Here is a 21,452-nt window from a genome sequence, read left to right on the forward strand (position 1 = left end):
ACTTCTGGCCTTTTTTAGAAGAGGAAGTGGTTTGGAATAGTTAAACTTCTACCACGGTGGAGTGAGGTGAACTCTCCCTCGCTGTAAGTGCGTCCAATGGCCACCAGATGGGGCTATCATTTTACTATGTATCTGGTTAACTTGAACTGGTTTACACAGGGAGACTCCTGCGCGCTGCACGCACACCGACACCAGACACAGCTGGTGGGAACCGCCGGAGCATCTCGCTCTCTCCGCCTCCACAGGTTGTTGTTTGTGACTCAATAAAATACAGCAACAAACTGAGACTGCTAAACCCTGCCCTGTAGTTTCCACTTGCTGTTTCCCAGCCACTGCAACTGGAAGCGTAGAGAGAACAGAGGAGAAGAGCAGCTGCTTGACCGATGGAGAAGAAGGAGGAATCTTCTCGTCAGTACGGTTCACTGGAGCTCACTGAATGGAGCAAAGACACCAACAAACCAGGTTACCTAACGAACAAACAATGCAATAGTGTATAAGTCGATCTATTGACTGGGTAAAAAGTGACATTTCTGTGTACCGTATCACTCTAAATTATCTTAATGTGTCACTGTACCCAATAGGAACAAACATAAACAGTGGGTGCAGTGACACTAGGAGAATAAAGAGTGATTATGTATGAGATTCACTTTACATCCTCCTAGTGTGTTGCTGTACCTGATTTTCTTACCACCACCATTGCGACAGGGAGTTACTTATTCTCCATCTTCTACTTTTTATAATATAATCTATGGCATCACCACCATCTTCCTGCAAGGAAGGGATATATATATCCCATGTATATATGTATGTTTGTATGTACTGCATGTATGTATTACATACATACATATATTTTCATATATATGCGTGTGTATGTGTGTGTAGTTATAGCTATAGTTTTTTGTTATTTGTCACTTAGTTACAATGTCTACTGTACTTGGTTAATTTGGATGTTTTTTCTTTAATTTTTAAATTCTATTTATGTTTTTGTTATTATCTTTGTGATTGTTATTTATTTTGTCTATTGTTTTTAGTCTTTTACTTTTATACATGGGTTATTTTTGTAGTTAGTTAATAGAACCAATCAATTTATTATTCTAGTTGGCAGTAAAGGCAGCAGCTCTGCAAATGTCAAGAATCCACAGGTGTGTGTGTATGTGTGTGTGTGTGTGTGTGTGTGTGCGCGTGTGCGTGTGCGTGCGTGCGTGCGTGTTCTAATTTGTGTAAAAGAAATGTGAGGCCACTTACTCGGGGACTTGCACCATCAAATAATGAATAATGGCAAGATGTCGGAAGTCAGTTTTTTATCGCATTGTGCTCCTCACAGTAATAATGTTCCTCAAAAGTCTGCAACAAAAAATGTGATTGCACTGTTGATTAGGCGAAATTTTCAGATAATCACTTAGAAAATAGATACAAAATATCCATCACAATTTCCTTAAGCCCAAGAAGATATCTTCAGATGTCCTCTTTTGTTTGACCAATAGTCCAAAAACAAAACAAACTCTTACAAAAAACTCTTACAAAAAGAGAAAGTAGCCAATTAACAACACTGGACAAGTTGTTACCAGCAAACCTTTTTTGTTTCAGTTCTACAGTATTCCTCCACAATGTGGATGGTCATTGTTTTCCCACATCATAATTGTGTGAATGATGCTTATAATATCATTATGTTGTCAAGGTTGGTCGTACTGGCACGTCATTTATGAAATGTATTGCTGGTGGGAAGTTTGCAAAGCAGTGCAGAATAGCTGTTTAGCCTTCTATCTGTTTATTCTCTTCACTTTTCCTTTAATTTAATCTTCTTTCCTCCTCCCTCCATCTATATTCCGCTATCTTCTCCACATCCCCCTTTCTTTTTCCTCCACTTCTGTCTCTTGGTGTCTAATCCGGCTAATCTGTCTGTCAGTATGGTAATACCTCATTAGGTATAAAGCACGTTATAGCAGTTTAAAAGAGAGGAATGGAGTCAGAGCAAAGATTGTAAACTGAAATTCACATCTTCAGGGGTTTGGATGAAGAGAGGCGCCAGGTTCAAGAGGTATGGAAAAGCAACAGGATATAGGAACTGTGAGAGAGAGTGAGAAAGGGAAGAAAGTGTAAAGGAGGGGACATTTCAGAGAGGTCTAGTGATGAGTCATAACTGCTCACCGGCAGAATAATGTGTCCCATAGAGAGCCTCTGCGGCAGAACATGTAACCAACAATGTAAGAATGTACTAAACATAGCTTCTAACATTTAGTGTTTTCAGCTCACAGTTCAGTGTTTCAGTCAGCTACATGGGAATCCCCCAGTCTTAGTCACTGAGGCTTGAAGCTGTCTTTTCGGCAGGAAAACAAGTGGTGAATGAACAGTAATGTGTGTCTGCTCGCAGTTACTGATGGGATGGCATGTTAGCGTATCCTGTTTGTATTTTTGAGCACATCATTCCATCTCTTTTTTATGAATTTGGTGATGCAGCTGATAAATTCTTATGCCTTCAGCAATTATAATGTAATGAGTATGCAATGTGAACATTGCTGTGTTTGTGAGCGTCTCTTTCTGTCTTCCTTTCACTCTCGCTTTCTTACTCTCAGGCGCACACACACACACACACACACACACACAGCTTGTGAATTGTGCCCACTCTTCTGCTTACCAGAGTCTTGTATGTTTTTTAAGTTAATGGTATAGGCGAGTAAAACTATTTAGTTGAGATAAAAAAACACCACCAATACATGACTGACATGTCATGAACAAAACTGTGTAATCTACACATTTTTGTAAAAGAAAAAACAAAATACAAATTCATGTGGTTTTGCTGGGATTATTCATTTTTTTACTATAAGGTGAAGGTGTGAATGGTTTTGCTATTGGACCTACAACCAACAATGTTGAATAAAATATTAGTTCCACATGCTGGGAATTGGGAAATTCACTTACTGTTGTATTGCAGATAGTAAAATTATAGGCTTGACACCTCTCAAGTCTGTAAAATAACTACAGAGCAATGAGCATGGAGGCAATTATCCTAGTTTATATAAAGATTTATTAGCATTGGCACAAACGTGAGCTTCAGAGGTGCTAGTAGCTGTACTGTTTAACTTCGCCAGGCTAGTTGTTTCCCACTGCTTCTGGTCTGTATGCTAAGGTAAGGTCAATGTCTTTTGGCTCTAGGTTACAGACATGATATCTAATGTTAAAACTGAAATAAATTATAGTGAAATTAGTCTTTAAATGAGAAGGAAGCCACAAAAAGCTTATTAGGACACAAAAAAGCAAATGTTCATCTCTCGTCCGCTACCTTCTTCACATCCCTCCTCCTCTTTTCTCCACTTCTGTCTCTTGGTGTCTAATCCCAAAATGCTAATTCATGACACAAAAAACTTAACGTAATTGTTTATGTTTTGTTTCCCTAAAGGAAAGTGAATACAATTTCAGTTTTTGTGTTTTAGTAAGAAATACTTTAACTTAATATCTTAAGAAATTAGGCAGATTTTGTAAACGCAGTGCATTTTAACCAACTTAAATTAACACGTTTGACACATGGGAAGGTGTAGGTAGTTTAATTGATGTCTTTTTTATAGTTTCCATCCCATTAACAGTCCAATATTCACTGCAAAACTTCACTCTTTCTCCTCTGAGATGTCAAGGTTGTGTTGACGCTACATTGACGTCAGCCAGATTTGTCATAATAACAGAGTATAGTGTGTTTGTGTGAAGATATGTGTCTGTACTTCAAGAGCTCTTTTTGCATGTCACACAAAGCAGGCTGCAGTTGCAAGCCCCTAAACAACGCTTTAATGCTAGCAGAAATGCTGTATGAATCCCTGAATCCCAATTACAAGCAAACATAGATAATGCTTCCCACAGAGCTTTTACTACTACCCTAAAGTCATACAATTCCAGTTTGAATTATTATGATCCCCTTCTATTCTGCCTTATTTCATGCTAGTGCAGAGGACATGTCTTCACAGTACTTTAAACCCAGTGAGTGCTACCTTCCCCGGGGCTAAATACGACTAGAATAGATGTATTATATACTAGAGCTCTACTTAGTAATAGTGTGTGTGAATAAAGAGAATTTAAGGGTGGCAGGGGGAGTCAGGGACTGTTGGTGATGGTATTGGTATTTCCCTGACTATTTCCATCTCGGCCCCCATGTTGTGCAGCTCTCTACAGGGAAGTGACAGTTATCCAGGTACATACAGTGCTAAATGGAACAATTTGAGAGCAGGCAGTGGTTATTTTCTTCAATGTTATAGTCGTGAGTGTCACTACATTTACCTTCAAGACGGTCAACCATACTTGGATCTCCGGGTAAATTAAATCTATTGAATGGATTTTGATTTGTATATACAATTACTTTTTTCGAAGATGGTTGCAGTTAAAGGAGAATTCTGGTAGATTTCAACACGGAGCTCTGTGGTTTGTAAATTTGGACTGCTGTCAGTAGAGAGAAAAACGAAAACAATCAGTGCTGCCTACACCGTGTTATCCTCAAGCAACCAACAGGCTTAAACAGGGCAAGTTTTAAACTTGTCTGTAGCCTCTAACATGTTCAAAATGTCATTACAAGTGTCTACCCACATGACGTGATTCCTTCTGAGTGAACACAGAGAATCTGACTGCTGTAGATGTGAATGAAATGAAAAAGTTGTGCTAATTCAGCTGTGTTTAGTTCTGGTGTTGAGACGGCAATATGACGAGTGCTTAGGGATGTCTACAAACTACAACACCGAAAAGAGGTACAAAAATATTTATTAATTTAATGATAAAATTACCTTAATTATAACTTGTCTCCTGCTAGTTGTACAACAACACTTACTTTAAAAAAATGCATGTGCCTATTTTTTTAAATAATTGAACCGTAATTCTCCTTTAAATGTTGGCTGCCCTGCTATATATAATAATTACAACAACATAGATAGAGTTTAAACTTAAAAAAAAAAAAAAAAAAAAAGCCAAAATAACCAAGCACAGTAGGCATTGTAACTAAGTGACAAAGTTCGGACCACAGCCTTCCTTCCTGCTGTGCCATCATTCAGTAACCTTATTACCTGTGGGTAAAAACTTCCCTATGACGTGATGTGCACGTTGGGATGCTCTGCAAACGTCTCCCTGATGGAAGGTGGGAGAAGAGGTTGTGTGCAGGATGACTAGAATCCCGCATAATACCTAGTGCCTTTTTAGTACTGTGTTTCCAGTAAATATTTTGCAGCGGTTCACGTGGAACGCCTATGATTTGAGATTCAGTTTTGACCAACTTTGTCAGAAGATTAAGGTCATTAAGGAACATACCCTATTTTTAAGACACCTCATAAAATATAGCCTAGGCACACCTGTTATGAGACGACCATGTGAGGCAGTCTGAAATATGGGTGCCTAAGAATTTAAACGTTTTTGTCAGCCACTGTGAAATGCTTTGATGTCCTTTCATACCACACACAGATATTCTTTAAAAAGTATTACAGAGCTGTCTGGATCAAACCCACACATTGTTGTAGTGTCTTAGATATGTTCAACAAACACTGTACCATTTGATGTTATTTGTTTCATTTTAGATTGAGGATTGCATTTTCATTTTAAAAGTTGGATTTGAAAGAACAAATACAGGTAGTAGTGTGTGGGATGACATGCATAATGAGACAGATTTAAAACAGCTTTGTGTTTGATATTACTGTTCACCTCTACTGTTCACACAATATAGACTTTTTAAATCTCTTTCTGTCTCTCTTTCTCTCTCTCTCTCTCTTTCTTTCTCTGTGGTTTAGATTCCCATATGGCTATTTTCCTTCATTTTGTAATTGTTCACACTGGAAACACTGGAACCAAAAATGATTTTGCTTGAAAAATGAATGAAACAAATGTATAAATTAGCAACATTGTTGGCGGTCAACAGGGGATTCGTTTTGCCGAAATATTGACACTGAATGACATCTCTCTACAGTAGACAAAGCAGGGTAGACAGGACAGCAGTGTGTGTCCGACAGCCAGTCATACTGGGGGAGGCTTATGTACTAGCTGACCTACCACCCTGGGTTTACGCAATTATGCATTGTGTGTGTGTGTGTGTGTGTGTGTGTGTTTGTTTGTGTGTGTGTTTGTGTGTGTGTGTGTGTGTATGTGTGCGTGTGTGTGTGCGTGTGTGCGCGCGCATGCGTGCATGCATGCAATGTGTTTGTGAAAGCGACAGAGAGAGGGAGAGGCATGAGGTCTGCCACTGACACATGGTAATGTGGCCGTGACGCTCTGCTCCTCATCAAGCAGTGATTTCAAAGTGCCTCTGCTGCAGCTGTATACAGTTAACAATGCATATTCATATGCAGTTATTGTTCCGCAGTGCCAGCTAGGATATTGGAAATTGGATCATAAAAAGCTCCTAATTGTGTATCTGTCCGCCTTTCTCTGTATAGTATGTTTGTATGTTTGTCAGTTGAAGAAGTGCATAGTGAACTTAAATCTATATACACTACAATGTTTTTGTGTCGCACATTGTCTAACACATACTCTTTTTGCAATGTTCAGCAAGACTAAAGGCTGTCCGTTTCGTCTGTTTCTCTCCCTCTCTCTTATTCCCTCAGAGGACGATGTGGTGTCCATGGCGGACTCCACCATCACTGTGGACGACATTGAGGGGGAGCTTTTTAAGATTGAGAGGATCAGGGACGTCCTGGTCAGGAGGGAGTCAGAGCTTAGATATATGTAAGTGGCTCCGCAGCACCAACATCTTCCTTTAATTTGGTGTCATGTCTGCCAGCCGCACGCAGCCTGCTGGAGACAAAACAGCTTCAATAATAGCAACCCTGATTCCAAATCAACGGTAGAAAGGTGAAAGCACAATGCGTAATGCTGGTCTGATTTCCCAGCACCCCTTCACAGACCTGATTTGATTTTATATGTTTACCATGCTCCTTCCCTAACTTTAACCAATTGCCTTACATACCTTAACCATCATTTATTTAAGACAATCTTCCCCTAACCTTACTTACCATGCATTAAAAGAAGAAATATAAAAATGGGTTCACTTGTTGTTGCAAATCGTTGTCATTGAACACAATCCATGGCTAATCACATGGTAACATGTTAACATTAGTATGTGGATATTTTGATGTATTTGTGGTGCTGAATTAAAGGGAATTGGAACATCAAAGTAATCGAGATTCATCATCTGGGGATCATGAATGTCTGTGCAAAAAGTCATGCAGAAATTGAGAAAATAGTTAGACCAACACTTTGACATCATCCCGGAAAAAACAATGCTGATTGGGGGAGTAACATCACAATAATTATAGGTGAAATTTGTAGATGCCACAAAGGCAGCTGCATAGTGTCTGCACTAGGCATGTGGGACAACTCTGAGACACCTGAATAAATGAATGATTCACTAACAAAAGTGCACTCATACCATGTCAATCTACATATCAAGTACACAAGCTAGTGCCTTACTGGCATATTGCACCCAAAAGCAGTTGAAATCATTTAGGGGGTTTCTCCATTTATTCAGGAGAACACCTTGGTATCAGAAACATCTCTCGTAGCAGCATTGTCTTCTATTCTCTAATTTCTTTCCATCACAACGAGTGGGCCCCCTATTATAATTTAAATTGATTTACCTTTGCTTCCACCAACCAGGCTAATGCATGGATATTTATTCATCTACACCTTCCAAATGATAGGCAGTAACGCTGCTCAGACAGCTGGGGGAATGTGAAGAGGGCTGTGTGTGGTGTAGCAAGCAAGAATCAGGCAGATAAAACAAGAGAATGGGGGACTGGAGAAGAAGGGAGAGGTAAAGAGGAAAAAGATGGGAAGTCACAATTTTCCCCAGCTGTCTGCTATACTAAAGGGTGTATTTTCTTTTGGTAAGTTACGTAAAGCATATCATCTATATTCCAGACCTTGTTACGCTTCATGGTGGTGAGGACCAAAACACAGAAGAGGCAGGCAGGCAGGAGAGTTAAGTTGAGTATTTATTCCACACAAAAAAAAAATCAAGGAATACAAAAAGGAGCGGGAACATGGTAAACACAGACACCAACGCACAAAACAATCTGACAAGAGACAAAGGGAACACAGAGGTTAAATACAAGAGCAAACACGGAACAGATGATACACCAAGTTAATCACATCAGGGCGGGGACGACAATCACAGAGGCGGGAAAAAACAAGGCAGGTAGTAAAACCAGAGACAAGACAGCACAGAAAACCAGTCTATCAAAATAAAATAAGAAACAGAACATACAGAAATTCACAAGAGAACACAAGACAGAAACTACAACATATGGCCGGGGAGGTAAGTAGGACACAAACATGAGGAGAAAAGACATAACCAAAAAAACAGAGAAGGAGGAACAGAAAACAAAGCAATATACCAAAATCATATAGACCTCTTAATGAGTGTGTTTCTAACGCTGAAAGTATGTGTGTGTGTGTGTGTGTGTGTGTGTGTGTGTGTGTGTGTGTGTGTGTGTGTGTTTGTGTGTTTCTAAAAAAGACTGATGCTGTGATGCTGGGTTACGTGAGGGCCTCTAACTTCGCCGGGCGAGGAAGGCACAGAAGGTCTTTCACCCTACCTCAGTGTTCGTAATGAGCCACTGAGATGGAGAGCCATTGAAAAAGAAAGACTATGATACAGAAGGAGGCTGAGTGAAAGCTATCTGGCTCAGAGACGCCACAGGGATTTTGCCTCAGAAAGTATTGTGCCATCTCTTGTGTGAAATATAAGATCAATATGAAGCTTTCTCTGTTTGAATTTCATTTCCCCATCCAATAGAGTCACATCTCTAACCTTTAAAGTAGATACTGAGCTGATATGCAGCATGTGCAGTACTTACATACATTATTGTGTGTGCAGGATGGATGACATTCAGCTGTGCAAGGAGATCACTCGTCTGAAGAAAGAACTGCAGAAATTAGTGTCCATACCAGGTAGGAATCCTCTGGATAATGATAGTTGTTAAGACAGGCAAATACAGAGAAAGAAAGTTTGAGAAATTAGTTTGGTTTTACCAAGAATTAGTTAATAGGATTGACGTCACACTATGAAGCTAGAGCTAGCTGGCAGTCATGCTTAGCTTAGCATAAAAACTGGAAACAAGCAAACAACTAGCCCGGGTATTTTAAAAGTTAAAAAATATACAAAGATAGATCTGCCTACCAGCACCTCTAAAGTTCATTAGTTAACATGAAAAATCTTGTTTTTCTTTATTTTTACCCAAATAGAAATGTAAAATCAGACTGGTCAGACATGTACAGAATAAACACACAAAACAGCATGTGAATTTGGCCGTTTTAGTGGTGATGGTACTGTATACCTTTATTTGAACTTTGGACAGAGGTAAGCTGTGTGTTTTCCCCTGCTTCCCGTCTTCTTGCTAAGCTAAGTTTATCGCCTCCTGTACACACCACATCTTTTGCATATCTCACCATCCAAATAGAGGGATTCCGCTTCAGTTTCAGGAAGAAAACTAATGAGCATATTTTCCAAAAATGTCTAACCTTCCATTCCTTTTAACTAAATTAATTCCTTATAAAATTCTTAATTCATTTATTTGTTTGTTTAATGCCCTGTGTTATTTTTAGAAAAGTAAGTAATCTGTGACAAACACTATAGATATTCAGATGTTTTGTGGTGCAGATAATGACAAGTCCAACGATGACCGGCAGAAGGAAGAAGAACTACTGCAGCAGATCCACAAGCTGGTCGAGACCCGAGATTTCCTGGTGGATGATGTGGAGTTTGAACGACTCAGGTGTGCCTCTGCCTTTTCAGTATTGGTTTACAGCTTGGGAGTGTTTTGGTCCCTGTCACCATAGGCCGTGAATGAAACATCCTACTGCACACAAAGCCAAAAGAAAGAGATGGTAGTACTTACGTTGAAACGGCTTTAGGGAATTTGTTGCCCAAGCAGAACATTTTGACATGTATTTTTTGTAATGTTGTTGGCATGTTTTTTTCAAGCATAGGAGCCCTGGTCTTTTATAAGGCCAATTAATGAAAATTATTCATTCACAAGCTCATGATGACTCAGCGCTCAGATTGGAACATTGTGCGTAGTAACCAATGCTGGTAAAGTTGTACCTCAGTTCAGTACCATCCGTATTCACGCTTTACAAAAGACGCCCCTATTGCACTCCATTACTACACTGGAACATTTTCTATGGCACAGCTCTATGAGAGACTGTACCGCAGAGTGCACAGCTGTGAGACATTTCAATTAAACATGTAACAAGTGTGTGTCAGTAGGTAACATAGGAAGAGCTGGCAGGAGTTATTTTAGGAAGTTTGCTTATATTTTATCTTTTGTGCATCAAGCCTCTTTAAGGTGCTTTAAGCAATGTTGGGTGACATTACTTCTTGTTGAAGTAAACAAAACAAGACTAGCTTGCCCCTCCTCCTTTCTGATTAAAGGTTTAATCCTTTCTTCAGTCCAACTTTCAGACAGTATCAATCATCGTTAGTTTGTGTTTAGCAACACTGTGTTGGCAGCCAACAGCCTGCTGTGAGGTCATAGATCGCAGAGGAGAGGATATGACGCCGCCCTAGGCCATGTTGTCCATGTTGATGAATACAGAGATCACCTTATTGTTATTTCTTTCTTTTTTTACCTTGTTTTTTTACACCTCAAAAAGCACTCGTCAAACTCACCAACAACCTCCTCATGGCAGCTGATTCTGGACTCCTCATCATCCTCATCTTCCTACCTCTCTGGCCGCACCCAGTTCATTCAACTCAAGTCTTGTAAATTAATTCCTTCCTCTGTCACTTAAGGTGTGGCCCAGGGCTCTGTCCTGGGGCCCCTACTCTTCATAATTTACCTGTTTCCCCTCTGTAAATACCTTCCGCAAATTTAACATTCGCTTCCACTTTTATGCCGATGACACCCAGCTATGCCTCTCCACCAAACCCTTGTTCACTATCCCGTCTGATCTCTGTCTGATCTCCTCCAGGTTCTCACTCCCTTCCGCTCCCTCAGATGCTCTTTCTCCATGCACCTCTCTGTCCCCTCCAAACCTCTCACCACCATGGGGAGCAGAGCATTCAGCTGCTCTGCTCCCCGTCTCTGGAAATCATTACCACCCCAACTTAGAAACATTGATTCATTCCCCCATTTAAAATTTCAACTCCAAATGCATCTGTTTAAAACAGCCTATTCCACTTGAATGTCTTTTGCTCTACCTTTTTCTGTTGTTATTTGTTGTATAGTATTGTTTTGCTGTTTTTATAAATGTCTTGTATATATGTAAACCCTGTCATTTTTATAAGTTTATGTATTGATGTGTTTCCGTGTATTTTATTTCAATCTTTTTCAATTTCTACAGGGAGAAAGAAGAGGATAAAGAAATGGCAGATTTTCTGCAGTCCAAATTCCCAAGAAATATGAAGAAGAAAGGTATTTATCCATAAAAAGAGATGCTGCTCTGTGCAATAAATTATAGCACATTTTTTAAAACTGAGCCGGATATGAGCATTGGCAAATAGTTTCCTTGTTCCAAATGTTTTGCTTGTTCAAGGCTTTTTCCATCTGAGGGCTTTGAAGGATGACGCTTGGCAAGACCATTGATAATGCTTTAGAGCAATCTGAAAAAATTGTCTCTTTATGCTCAAGTCAAGTCATTAAGCAGCTGATATTTAAGTAGATGAAGTTATACACATTATACAATACACCACAACAATATGTCATTTTTTCCTCACAGTATGATTTCTCTGGGCTTCAGGTGTACCAACCAGACGGGCACCATCCAGGGCTCAGCAGACATCTTCTCCCTTTGCCAAGACAGGCCTCACTCTGCTAAAGGAGTGCTGTGGCTTCACATGCTCCATCATGTAGACTGAAGTCAAAATGGAGGGCCCCATCGCAGGGCTGACACATGGGGCCACAAATAAAAATTGGCCACTTCACAAGAGTCAATTTTTCCAGTTTCAGCTTTTCAGTCCAAGAAAGACTTTGAATAATGGATGGAGCAGTAAAGATCAAGTTAAGAATTCCCCAGAGGGAATGTAGAGTATGTTTTAAAGATCATGTGGTGTGTTTTCCATGCCAAGACCCAAGTTTGTATTGTGTCGGATCTGTTTGTCTGTTTTAATGGACTTTATATCTTGTTTTGTTGTCATGCTGTCTCTGCTCTCCGTGTCACTCATCCCACTCCGGTTTTTATTTTTACTCTCGTCAATCATCACTGTTCAGCCAAATTCTTCTGATTAACAACAAGAAACAACCACACGCATGTTTTTTATTTCTCTTTTTCAGGCCGAGAGGACAAGGTTTAAAGGACAGGAACAACATAGCACAAGTCAGGCATGTATTGTGTACACACTAATTGGATTCATCCACCATGACACGCCAACTAGTTTTTTAAAGACTTTGCTGAACTATGACAACTGTCTTCTCCTCATTAAAAAAACAAGTAGCTGTTTTGCAGGAGTCAGCAGGCCAGTCTAGACACACTGCTGGCACTATATAATCCTCAGTAAGGCGATAACAAGAACAAAACTGACATTAATCAGGAGCTCTGTTAGGATGAAAAAGTAGAGGTTTGTGAAGAAAGAAGGGATGTCTCATTACGCTGAATTCATATTTACTGTCTACTTTTGTATATGTTGCAAAGAAATATAAACGAGCATCCCACAATACACCTTTTAAAGATTGTTTTGCTAATCCTCACTATAGTGTATTTTTTACAAGACCTCACTTCATTATTTTATTACATATTTCTCACAAGTGTCTAACACATACCGTACAGTACTAACATGTTGATACCAGAGTGCTATGTGAGGACATTTTCAGTATTAGTACATAGGTGTCCATATGGTACTCTATCAGCACGGATAGACTACTCTTACTTAAATTGGTCATTCTTAGTCCAGTGCGCTCACTTTAATATCATCCATTATGCATGTTTCCACATACTATATGGATCGGCACACAGCTGACACTGCAGAACACTACACCTCATATAAATATAACCACTCCAGCGATAAAGACCGTCCTCATACAAATCAAGGCACACTTGACAATGTTTTGAGTGGGTACGTTATGTTTCATATTAATCTACTGGCTAAAGGAAAAACTCTTTAGCCCATTTCCACTAAACATTATGTATTTATTGCCACTCCATATTTTATCAGTTATTATGTCCTACATATTTACTTAGAGAGGGTGTATGTAAAGCTTGTGTTGCTAAGAAGAATAGTAGCCATAGCAACCTTGTATAACCAACATCTTTACAATGAGACAATGAGGATAGTTGGATGGATTGAGGAAATGAGACCTCAGGTGTTATATCATGGTTACCTAATGAAATATGAACAGGAGACAGAATAATATTACTGTTGTTATTTTGGTGATTGTTATGTTTTTGATTTACTCTGGTGATAACACAGCCTACTTAGGATTGAAAGGATTATACCCTAATTTATCCTCTGAATTCCTTTTGCATTATTTTAGATAAAGTAACAATCACATGGAGGCTTTGCTTTGCTGGAAAGTAGACATTTTGGCAATAACTGTTTATTAGATACTAATTGAAGGTCTCTTAAATTGTGGTAGTCATTATAGATTATACATTTCTCATTCGTATACACTTCCTTGTTTGTGTTTCACTCTGATTGACTCAGCATTCTCTTTTATGATTTATTCTCAACTAGTCCTTGGGATGGATACAGATGTCTGTTATGTTCAATTGCTGGATCTTTTTATATTCAGTCTCAACACTGTCATAGAACCTTTGGATCACATATCACTGAGCAACCATGGCTGGTTTTGTCATTGAGGTTCACAGGAGAATTAGATGTGTGCCAATACTGATGAAATAACAGCCATGGTAGAAATACACAAAGTACCAGAAAAGGATTTCTCTTCATGCTGCTTCATCCTCTTTGGCTAATACAGAAATAGTGTATTTAAAAAGGCATTATTGGTTATAAAACGGGCTAACTTACAAATACACTTTGGATATACACATCTTGGAAAAACAATATTTATCATTTGAAGCAAAGAAAATTAAGTTTATACAGAAATCCAAAATGCTTTTTCAAGTATGTTTTTATGGGTGAACTGCGCAGTAAATAAATGTATTCCTTTGCCCTAAGAAAGACCTTTATCTAATCAGTAATTATTTTATATACTGAGACAGAGTGTGTGGCATGTTTCTGTTCTTCACTGTTCAAATTTAGACATAATACCAGCTGTTCACACCAGGTAGAGGGTGTGTTAAAGCCCTTAACTGTGCTCTGCACGAGACGAGCGAGGATTCATGAATTCATTGAGGAAAATTCTTAGAGACGTAGAACAGACCATATAGCCTCCTGAGGCTATATGAAAGACGCAGTGTTGCAGGAGAGGGAGTCAGAGAGAGAGAATGATAAAAGGAGAGAGGTTGAAGTGGCCGAAAGTAGAGGACATGAAGAAAAAGAGAGAGAGAGAGAGAGAGAGAGAGAGAGAGAGAAAGAGAGAGAGAGAGAGAAAGAGAGAGTGGGAGGGTATAAAGTTAGGGGGGTCTAATCTTCAGTGTGAGTCATCCTTAGTGAAAACAATGTGACTTCCCACAAGGGCAGCTCTCATTGAACGCTACGTGAAAGGGCACGACTATCATTCAAACACCATAATCCTGAACCCCTTCTTCACAGCTCAGTGTGTGAGAGAAAATATGTGTTTTTACATGTGGTGTGAGAAAACAATACATGAGAAAGAAACCTGATACCTGTGCTTGTTTGTGTGCCTGTCGGAACAGGAGGGTGATAATAACTAGAGGTACAGTAGCTGTCACTGCTTTGTTACTATGGTTACTTTGACTTGATGACACACGCTCACTTCTTGTTGCATTTGGTCATGCCAAACTCCGCTGGATACTGATGCAAGGCTGCACGTGTTGTGAAGCTGCAAGGGGAAAACTATAAGAACCTGTTTTTTTATAGTGTTCAGGGTTTAAGGTTCTTTAATGTTCTCAGTTAAAGCTGCAAACGTAATAAATGAAACTGTATCTCAAGATTTAGTCTCATTATTACAAACTTATATAATTGAAATATCTCAACAGCTGCTGGACCGATTTCCATACCCTACATACCTTACAGACATTTATGTTGCCCAGAAGATGAATCCTAATGACTTTGGTGATCCTTACTTTCCTCTAGTGCCACCAGCAGTTTGACATCTTTGGTTTTGAGTGAAATATATCAACAATACAGAAATATTGATATAACATTTAGTTAAGACATTCATCTTTCAGACTGTACGAATTTCAAATTTCAAACTTTGATGATCTATTAACTTTGGATCTAGTACCATCATCAGGTCATTCTTGTGGTTTATGATACCAGATATGATACCAGCAGCAAAACTAATAGCATTCCCATCAGCATCAGCTGTGTTTTGTGTTCGGTGCTGACTATCAAATGTTAGCATGCTAACATGCTTAACTAAGATGGTTATGGTAAACATTAATAAACTACTGCATCCGCATGTTAACATTGTCATTGTAAGCCTGCTAGCATTAGCAATTAAAGCACTGATGTAACTAAATACAAAATAACAAATCTAGGGATTCTAAGCTGATCGGCATAGTGTCATCCTGTGAAACTGCTCTGACATTCTCTTTAACATGAAACTCGCCGAATCCTTTTATTGGTAACCAAACAGTGGAATGTCTGCGCTCATCATTTGCACACCATAATGTTTGGTGTAGTTTTGCAGGCAGCCATTTTTTTAAAATCTAAGATTGTGGTTGCTATTGAAAGGAGCTTGGTTACTTTCAATAGCAGGTTTGTGCCTCACTAAAAAAAAATCCAAGTTCTGCAGTGTTTAAGCTCCATTTTTTAGTATTGGGTCAGCTCGTTTGGAACCTCCATCAAGATGGTATCAGGGTACTAGTTACTATCAACAACTTTTTCTAATGGAAAACCTAAAAAGGATGTGTCGACTTGAGTAAAGCTGTGCTGTACCATGCAGTGGTAATGTACCATTTGTCTTGTTTCACAATCATAATGCAGCAGTTGAATACAAATGGTTGGCAATCCTCATCTCTTAAAGAAAAGGTTTGACAATTTTCTTGCTGAGAGTTAGATGAGAAGATCAATATCTCTTGCATTTCTGTCAGTTAAATATAAAGCTAAACTATAAATACTGAAAGCAGGGGAAACAGCTTGCTCTCTCCAAAGTTCAAAATACGCCCAAACTAACACCTCTCTACATCGTACTATTTAACACATCAAGTTGCTGCTGGTTGCCTGGCAGCCTAATGGTGATTATAAGACTTTAGAAAGTCAACATGCACTGCTCATTGATGTATTAAAGTGCTCATATTATGCTTTTTGGCTTTTTCTCTTTCCTTTGTAGTCTTGATGGTGCTAAAAGCCCGAAGTCCCCCCAAAGGGACTTGGCATCTCCAACAAAAAACACAAACTGCTCCAAACAGATCCATTGCAGTCCAGCCTTTACTTCTGTGACAAACGTGCGTCACTTATCTAGCTACTGCGCATGTGGGACTCCCAACAAAGATGTAACAGAAGTGAGATGCTTCACTCTGTAGCTTAAACAGAGAGCTCAACACACAAGGTGAAAAGAGGATCTACAGCAACGTGAAGTATAACAAAAATATGGTGTTTTGAAAATTAAATTTGTAAACCTATTCTGATCTAACCTCTGAAAACAATTATGAACCTGATAATTAACATTATATAAGCACTTTACGAGTGCTCTGCGGCCCAAAGCCCCATTTTTCCAACAACATCTATAAAACTGTTGACAGGACACTTGAAAGTGCAAACATGTAAATTGCTTTTTGTATTATACATTTTGAATTCATGGTGGTTAAATGTTTGTGAAGCGTTCCTAGAGTTTAGAAAAGCAATTTTAAAGTGCCTGATGTCTTATTGTAAAGTCTTTGGGCCCAGCTGGAATTTTAAGTCCAGTATCTGGCTCTTGCATGCATGGCCCTGATGCTGTTTCCCAAGAAATATTTACAGCTAAGCCTACAACTCATTTTTGCAGTGCAATTCTCTTTTTTATGAAAGATTAAACGAATAAGATAGGCATATTAATTAGTGAGCTTTAGACATGACATGACATGACAGCAAGAAAGCAAATGAGCGTATTTCCCAAAATTCCTTTTCAAATCTATTGCTTTAAATACATTCTTTAGGCAGAGCTTTTTTTCTTAAATTTTCTTAAATCACTTTTTCTTGACTTGAAGCGTAGTTGTGAATGAGTGTGTCCATTTATCTGTAATGCTTAAACTCTTCAGTCGCTTCAAGGCTGTTTTAGTGGTTAAAACAGTTTTTTTTCTAACTGAATTGTCCTTCAAGAAGACACTCTTGCTGAGTCCAAATTTGTAAACCAATACAGTGGTTTTATGTAATCTGACACCAACTGGTGTACTTACTATGTCTTACTGACTTTGTAGGGAAGCAAAAGACTAAACTAAAAAGGCAAATGGGTATATGCCGTGTGAAGATTATGTTCTACTTCACTCTCAAAAGTAGAGTTAGGGATGTTTTTTTCCTGTTCTATTACTTGTTGCAGATCTGCCTTTATTTCCCGCTGACATTTAGCACATTCATAGTCAAAGTCCAATAAACAAAGGGGAAAAAATATACAGCGCTCATCTAAAATATATTGTTACATCGACAGAAACATCCAAATTACAGTTGGATTCCTGACTGCCTAATGGCTCCCAAATCTCACTGAAATATCTTAAAAAGCAGTTTTTTTACATATAAATGAACTAACCCTACAAATGTATATTTCTATTGTTTAATATACATCTCCATTTTGTTATTTGATGTGTTTATTTTGGCGTTTGCTCCCTCTTCTTGTGTATTTCTGCCTCTTAAAAACAAAGGCGTAGCGCACCTGGTAGAGCGTGCGTCCCAATACAGAGGTTCACTCCTCAACACAGTGGCTGGCGGTTCAACTCTGACCTGTGACTCTTTGCTGCATGTCATTGCCCCTCTCTCTCCCCTTTCAAGTCTAAGCTGTTCCATAAAATTAAGGCTAAAAATGCCCCAGAATAATGATCTAAAAGCAAATATGGCAGCTGTACACATATTTTATACTTTCCTTTACATTGCACATGATTAATCTTTCCTTTTCTGTGTTTATAACGTTGAAATCTGAATGTGTATTATGTAAATAGTATCAACGACATTTGCACTATGTTGAATGTGAATGTTCGTGTTTACTGTGCTGTCATTATATGGCAAAGTAGTACAGTTGTACAATGAACCTTCAGTGATTCAACTAGAACATTTTGGAGAATGCAGTTTGTGCTGCTGCTGAATTGTATTACGTTACAATGACAGGTGTTTCTATTATTTTGTACACCCATTTATTTAAAATCAAATATCAGGAACACGAGATCAGATTGCATTCGTTTCAGCTCTTTATACCTAATAAATTGACAGCTAAGTGTGATAAAGTTCAGGATTTTCCAAGCAAAATTATCATGCTGCAAAACGGGAGATGCCAGATGCCAAGAAATGTGTCCAAAGACAGAAATATGTTTTGTTTTTTCAACACTGCACGAGAGTGGAGAGGAGGCAATTTGGAGGGGTGCCAGACTGCTGCTAACAGGAACAAATCTGATGGAGGTCCATCTGCTTGGAAGCACTTACTGTAAAACTTCTTTGATCTTTGTAGGACCAGGACTGTGTGTTGGTCAATCAACAAGCCGCTGACATCTAAGCATGAGGCTCAGATGATGAGGCTGAAATAAAAGGTTTGAATGTATGAATATCAGTTGATGATGATTATAATGACATTCAATTAAAGTCATTTGATACACCTTCCACATTTTGTATTATCACCTTCTGTCATGTCACAAACATGCTGTTTCTCCTTCGTGTCTGGTGTTTATCTTCAATCCAGGGGTTTTATAAATAACAGCAACTCAACATTGCAGTCACCGGTAATGAAAGCGGGAGAACTAGCGCCTTTACTTGGAAGGCTGCCATGTTCCATTAACTTTCACCTAGAATCATCAATGCAGGAAACAAAGCTGATTTCCTCTCTATAAAAAAATGCCCCAGTCAATCTTCCTTTCACACTTTCTCTCGCTTTCATTCTTCTCTCCCTCCGAAGGTGTCCTCAAAACACTCCCCAGGCATCTCTTACCAAATAATCAAATGATTAAAATGTAGCAATTTGCCAGGTACTGGGTCTGCTTCTTTGCTTATCTCCCTCTCAATATGTCAACAGCAATGTTATGCAAATGTGTGTTTGCTAAGAAAAATGACAAAGTAGCAATGATTGAGTGTGTGAGCAAGAAATATGTACAGAAGGCTCTTATCTTTAGAAACATTGCCTTTTCACAATTCTGTCATGGTTATTTATTTTTCCCCTTGTGCTTCTTTATTATAACTGATTGTAAATAAGTAGGAATAATGGGACTCCTAGTTTTGCCCCCTTTCACTCATGATAAAAGAACTGAAGGTAATTTTGTTATGACATTCATCCCAGGGTATTCATCTTTGGCTACATGCCTGAAGATAGTTGTTTTAACTGCAGGGGATGTTTCTGACAGACTGCAAATTAACCCAATAAATATGTAATAGATCACAAATCAGCAGCTATGACCTCAATTCAGGGCTGTATTCAAGTCCACCTTGTCAAGTCCAAGACTAGTCCAAAACCAGGACTGGTCGAGACAGATTCAAGAAGAAAATGAAAGACAGTACTGAGACAGAAAAAAAAAACTCCCCTTCAAGACCACTCACTAACCTGTGCATAATTTGTGTGATGTGGGAGACATATTCTACTTTATGATGATAATTTAGCTTTATTGTTTGTAATAAATAATAAGACTTATTCTGAAGAATTCATAGTACACAGTGCTCGCTGACGTGTCTATGGTGTGCCAAAATAGAAATGATTAATACCTGATGATTGACGTAGCCCACTGTATATGATGCAGCCAGGTATATACCAGGAAAACAATCTCAATGCCTGTTACAGATAGATTTTGAATTAAACTAATACCGGTTTTCTGAACAAGCGCGCTTTATTATTGGTTTTGTTTTAAAGGAGGAAGTTATGTTAGAACAAAAGTTTATAGTGCTGGACTCGGTTGAGACAAACGAAGATATTTGGCCAATTGATGATTCCAATGCCTGAGTCCGAGAGAAGTCTGGGGTTCAAATACCAACGAGTCCAAGACGAGTCCGAGGCAACAGAAAAGCGCCTCAAGACTCAAGTATAACAGCCCTGCCTGAATGTCTAATTAACAGATGAGCACTGCAGGGGGAACTACCAAGTAGAACAGAAACACACATTTGTACAGCACATTTGTTACAGGGCTAGGCTAACATGGGCTTGTACCACAACAACACACATACAGAAGGCTAACGTAGCTTGTAATTTCATTAACTAATGATGCGTGTGCGCATTTAATGTGAAAGTGAGACCCAACAGCCGCGGGGGTCACTTCCAACCAGCGGCCCTTTGCTGCATCTCGTTCCCCCTTTTTCAAACCATTCATATTCAAGCTAACCTTTAAAGGCCTAAAATGCTACAAAAAAAGGTAATAAAAAAGATTTGTTTAAAAGAATAAAGGGATAAAGTTAATGGTATCACAGGTCATGGATTGTCCAAATGTACATAAGTTTTAATATCTGCTCTGTCTTTCAAAATTTTGAAAAACATTGACCATAGAAATCAGAAATTAATTTTAAAGGCAAAGGAAATGTTTCCTGGATCTTGGACTCTCCCAGGGATATTTTTCCTGATTTTTTCTTTTATCTTTCAAATACACACACACACACACACACACACACACACACACACACACACAAACACACAAACACACACAAGCATTTTAGGCTTATATGTGACTTTTTTCTCAGAGTTAGAAAATGATGAGACGATTTGAATCTTTGATAGTATCTTACATACTGAGGCCCATACTTATATGTGTTTGTGTAATAACAACAAATTGTGTAACCCTTAATACCAACCATTTCCAATACAACATTTTGATTTCCTAAATTCCAGTGGTTTCAGTCCATTCCAGTTGTTTATGAACATTGGTATGTAAATCTGAAGGGAAATTAAACAAAAAAGAAGTATTGAATGTTAATCTTTAGTCTCAATTCTTTTGCCACTTCTCAATTGCATATTCTCTTATATTTTCAGTGTGTTTTGAGGGATGTTACTGCAATCTTGCCTTACTGCAATTAAATAACTAATTTTAGCACACTATTTAGGCTACTATTTCCTTTACTTTTTGCAAAATACTGAACTGTATTAGACTGTTTATTTATTGTATTTGTGGTTTATATTTACATTTGAAACAAAACAACAGAGTAACTATTGTCCATTTGTCCATATCCTGATGGCTGTGGGAGATATATGATTTATTTATTTATTACACTATATAACTATATATTTATTATATTATACACTTTGAGTGCTAATAGATATAGGCCTCGTAGTTTTCCTCACATCGTGGTAGTTCATCTTTTTCAGGATCGTTGGACTGCA

General features: G+C 38.5%; 1 protein-coding gene across 3 annotated transcripts; it reads left to right on the top strand.

The window, feature by feature from the left end:
* Positions 1-144: 144 nt before the first annotated feature.
* Positions 145-14,967, top strand: LOC117935386 (bMERB domain-containing protein 1-like). 3 transcript variants are annotated; one of them, XM_034857549.1, is made up of 6 exons: positions 145-245; positions 6,561-6,681; positions 8,834-8,907; positions 9,617-9,731; positions 11,302-11,372; positions 11,698-14,967. In XM_034857549.1, the coding sequence occupies exons 2-6, from the start codon at positions 6,578-6,580 to the stop codon at positions 11,808-11,810; spliced, it is 477 nt and encodes a 158-aa protein (XP_034713440.1). In that variant the 5' UTR covers positions 145-245; positions 6,561-6,577; the 3' UTR covers positions 11,811-14,967. The 3 variants fall into 3 exon arrangements, with proteins under 3 accessions (XP_034713440.1, XP_034713424.1, XP_034713431.1); XM_034857533.1 differs by having other exon boundaries at positions 198-462; XM_034857540.1 differs by lacking the exon at positions 145-245 and adding an exon at positions 4,086-4,296.
* Positions 14,968-21,452: the final 6,485 nt, after the last annotated feature.

Source organism: Etheostoma cragini, chromosome 2, assembly GCF_013103735.1.
Source record: "Etheostoma cragini isolate CJK2018 chromosome 2, CSU_Ecrag_1.0, whole genome shotgun sequence".
In the NCBI taxonomy this organism is placed as follows: Eukaryota; Metazoa; Chordata; class Actinopteri; order Perciformes; family Percidae; genus Etheostoma; species Etheostoma cragini.

Bases quoted from the DNA above. Each gene is read 5' to 3' on its own strand.
- LOC117935386 (XM_034857533.1), top strand. From the start codon at position 384: ATGGAGAAGAAGGAGGAATCTTCTCGTCAGTACGGTTCACTGGAGCTC. The intron at 9,732-11,301 runs GTGTGCCTCTGC...CAATTTCTACAG, and splicing joins GTGGAGTTTGAACGACTCAG to GGAGAAAGAAGAGGATAAAG. The intron at 11,373-11,697 runs GTATTTATCCAT...TCTGGGCTTCAG, and splicing joins AAGAAATATGAAGAAGAAAG to GTGTACCAACCAGACGGGCA.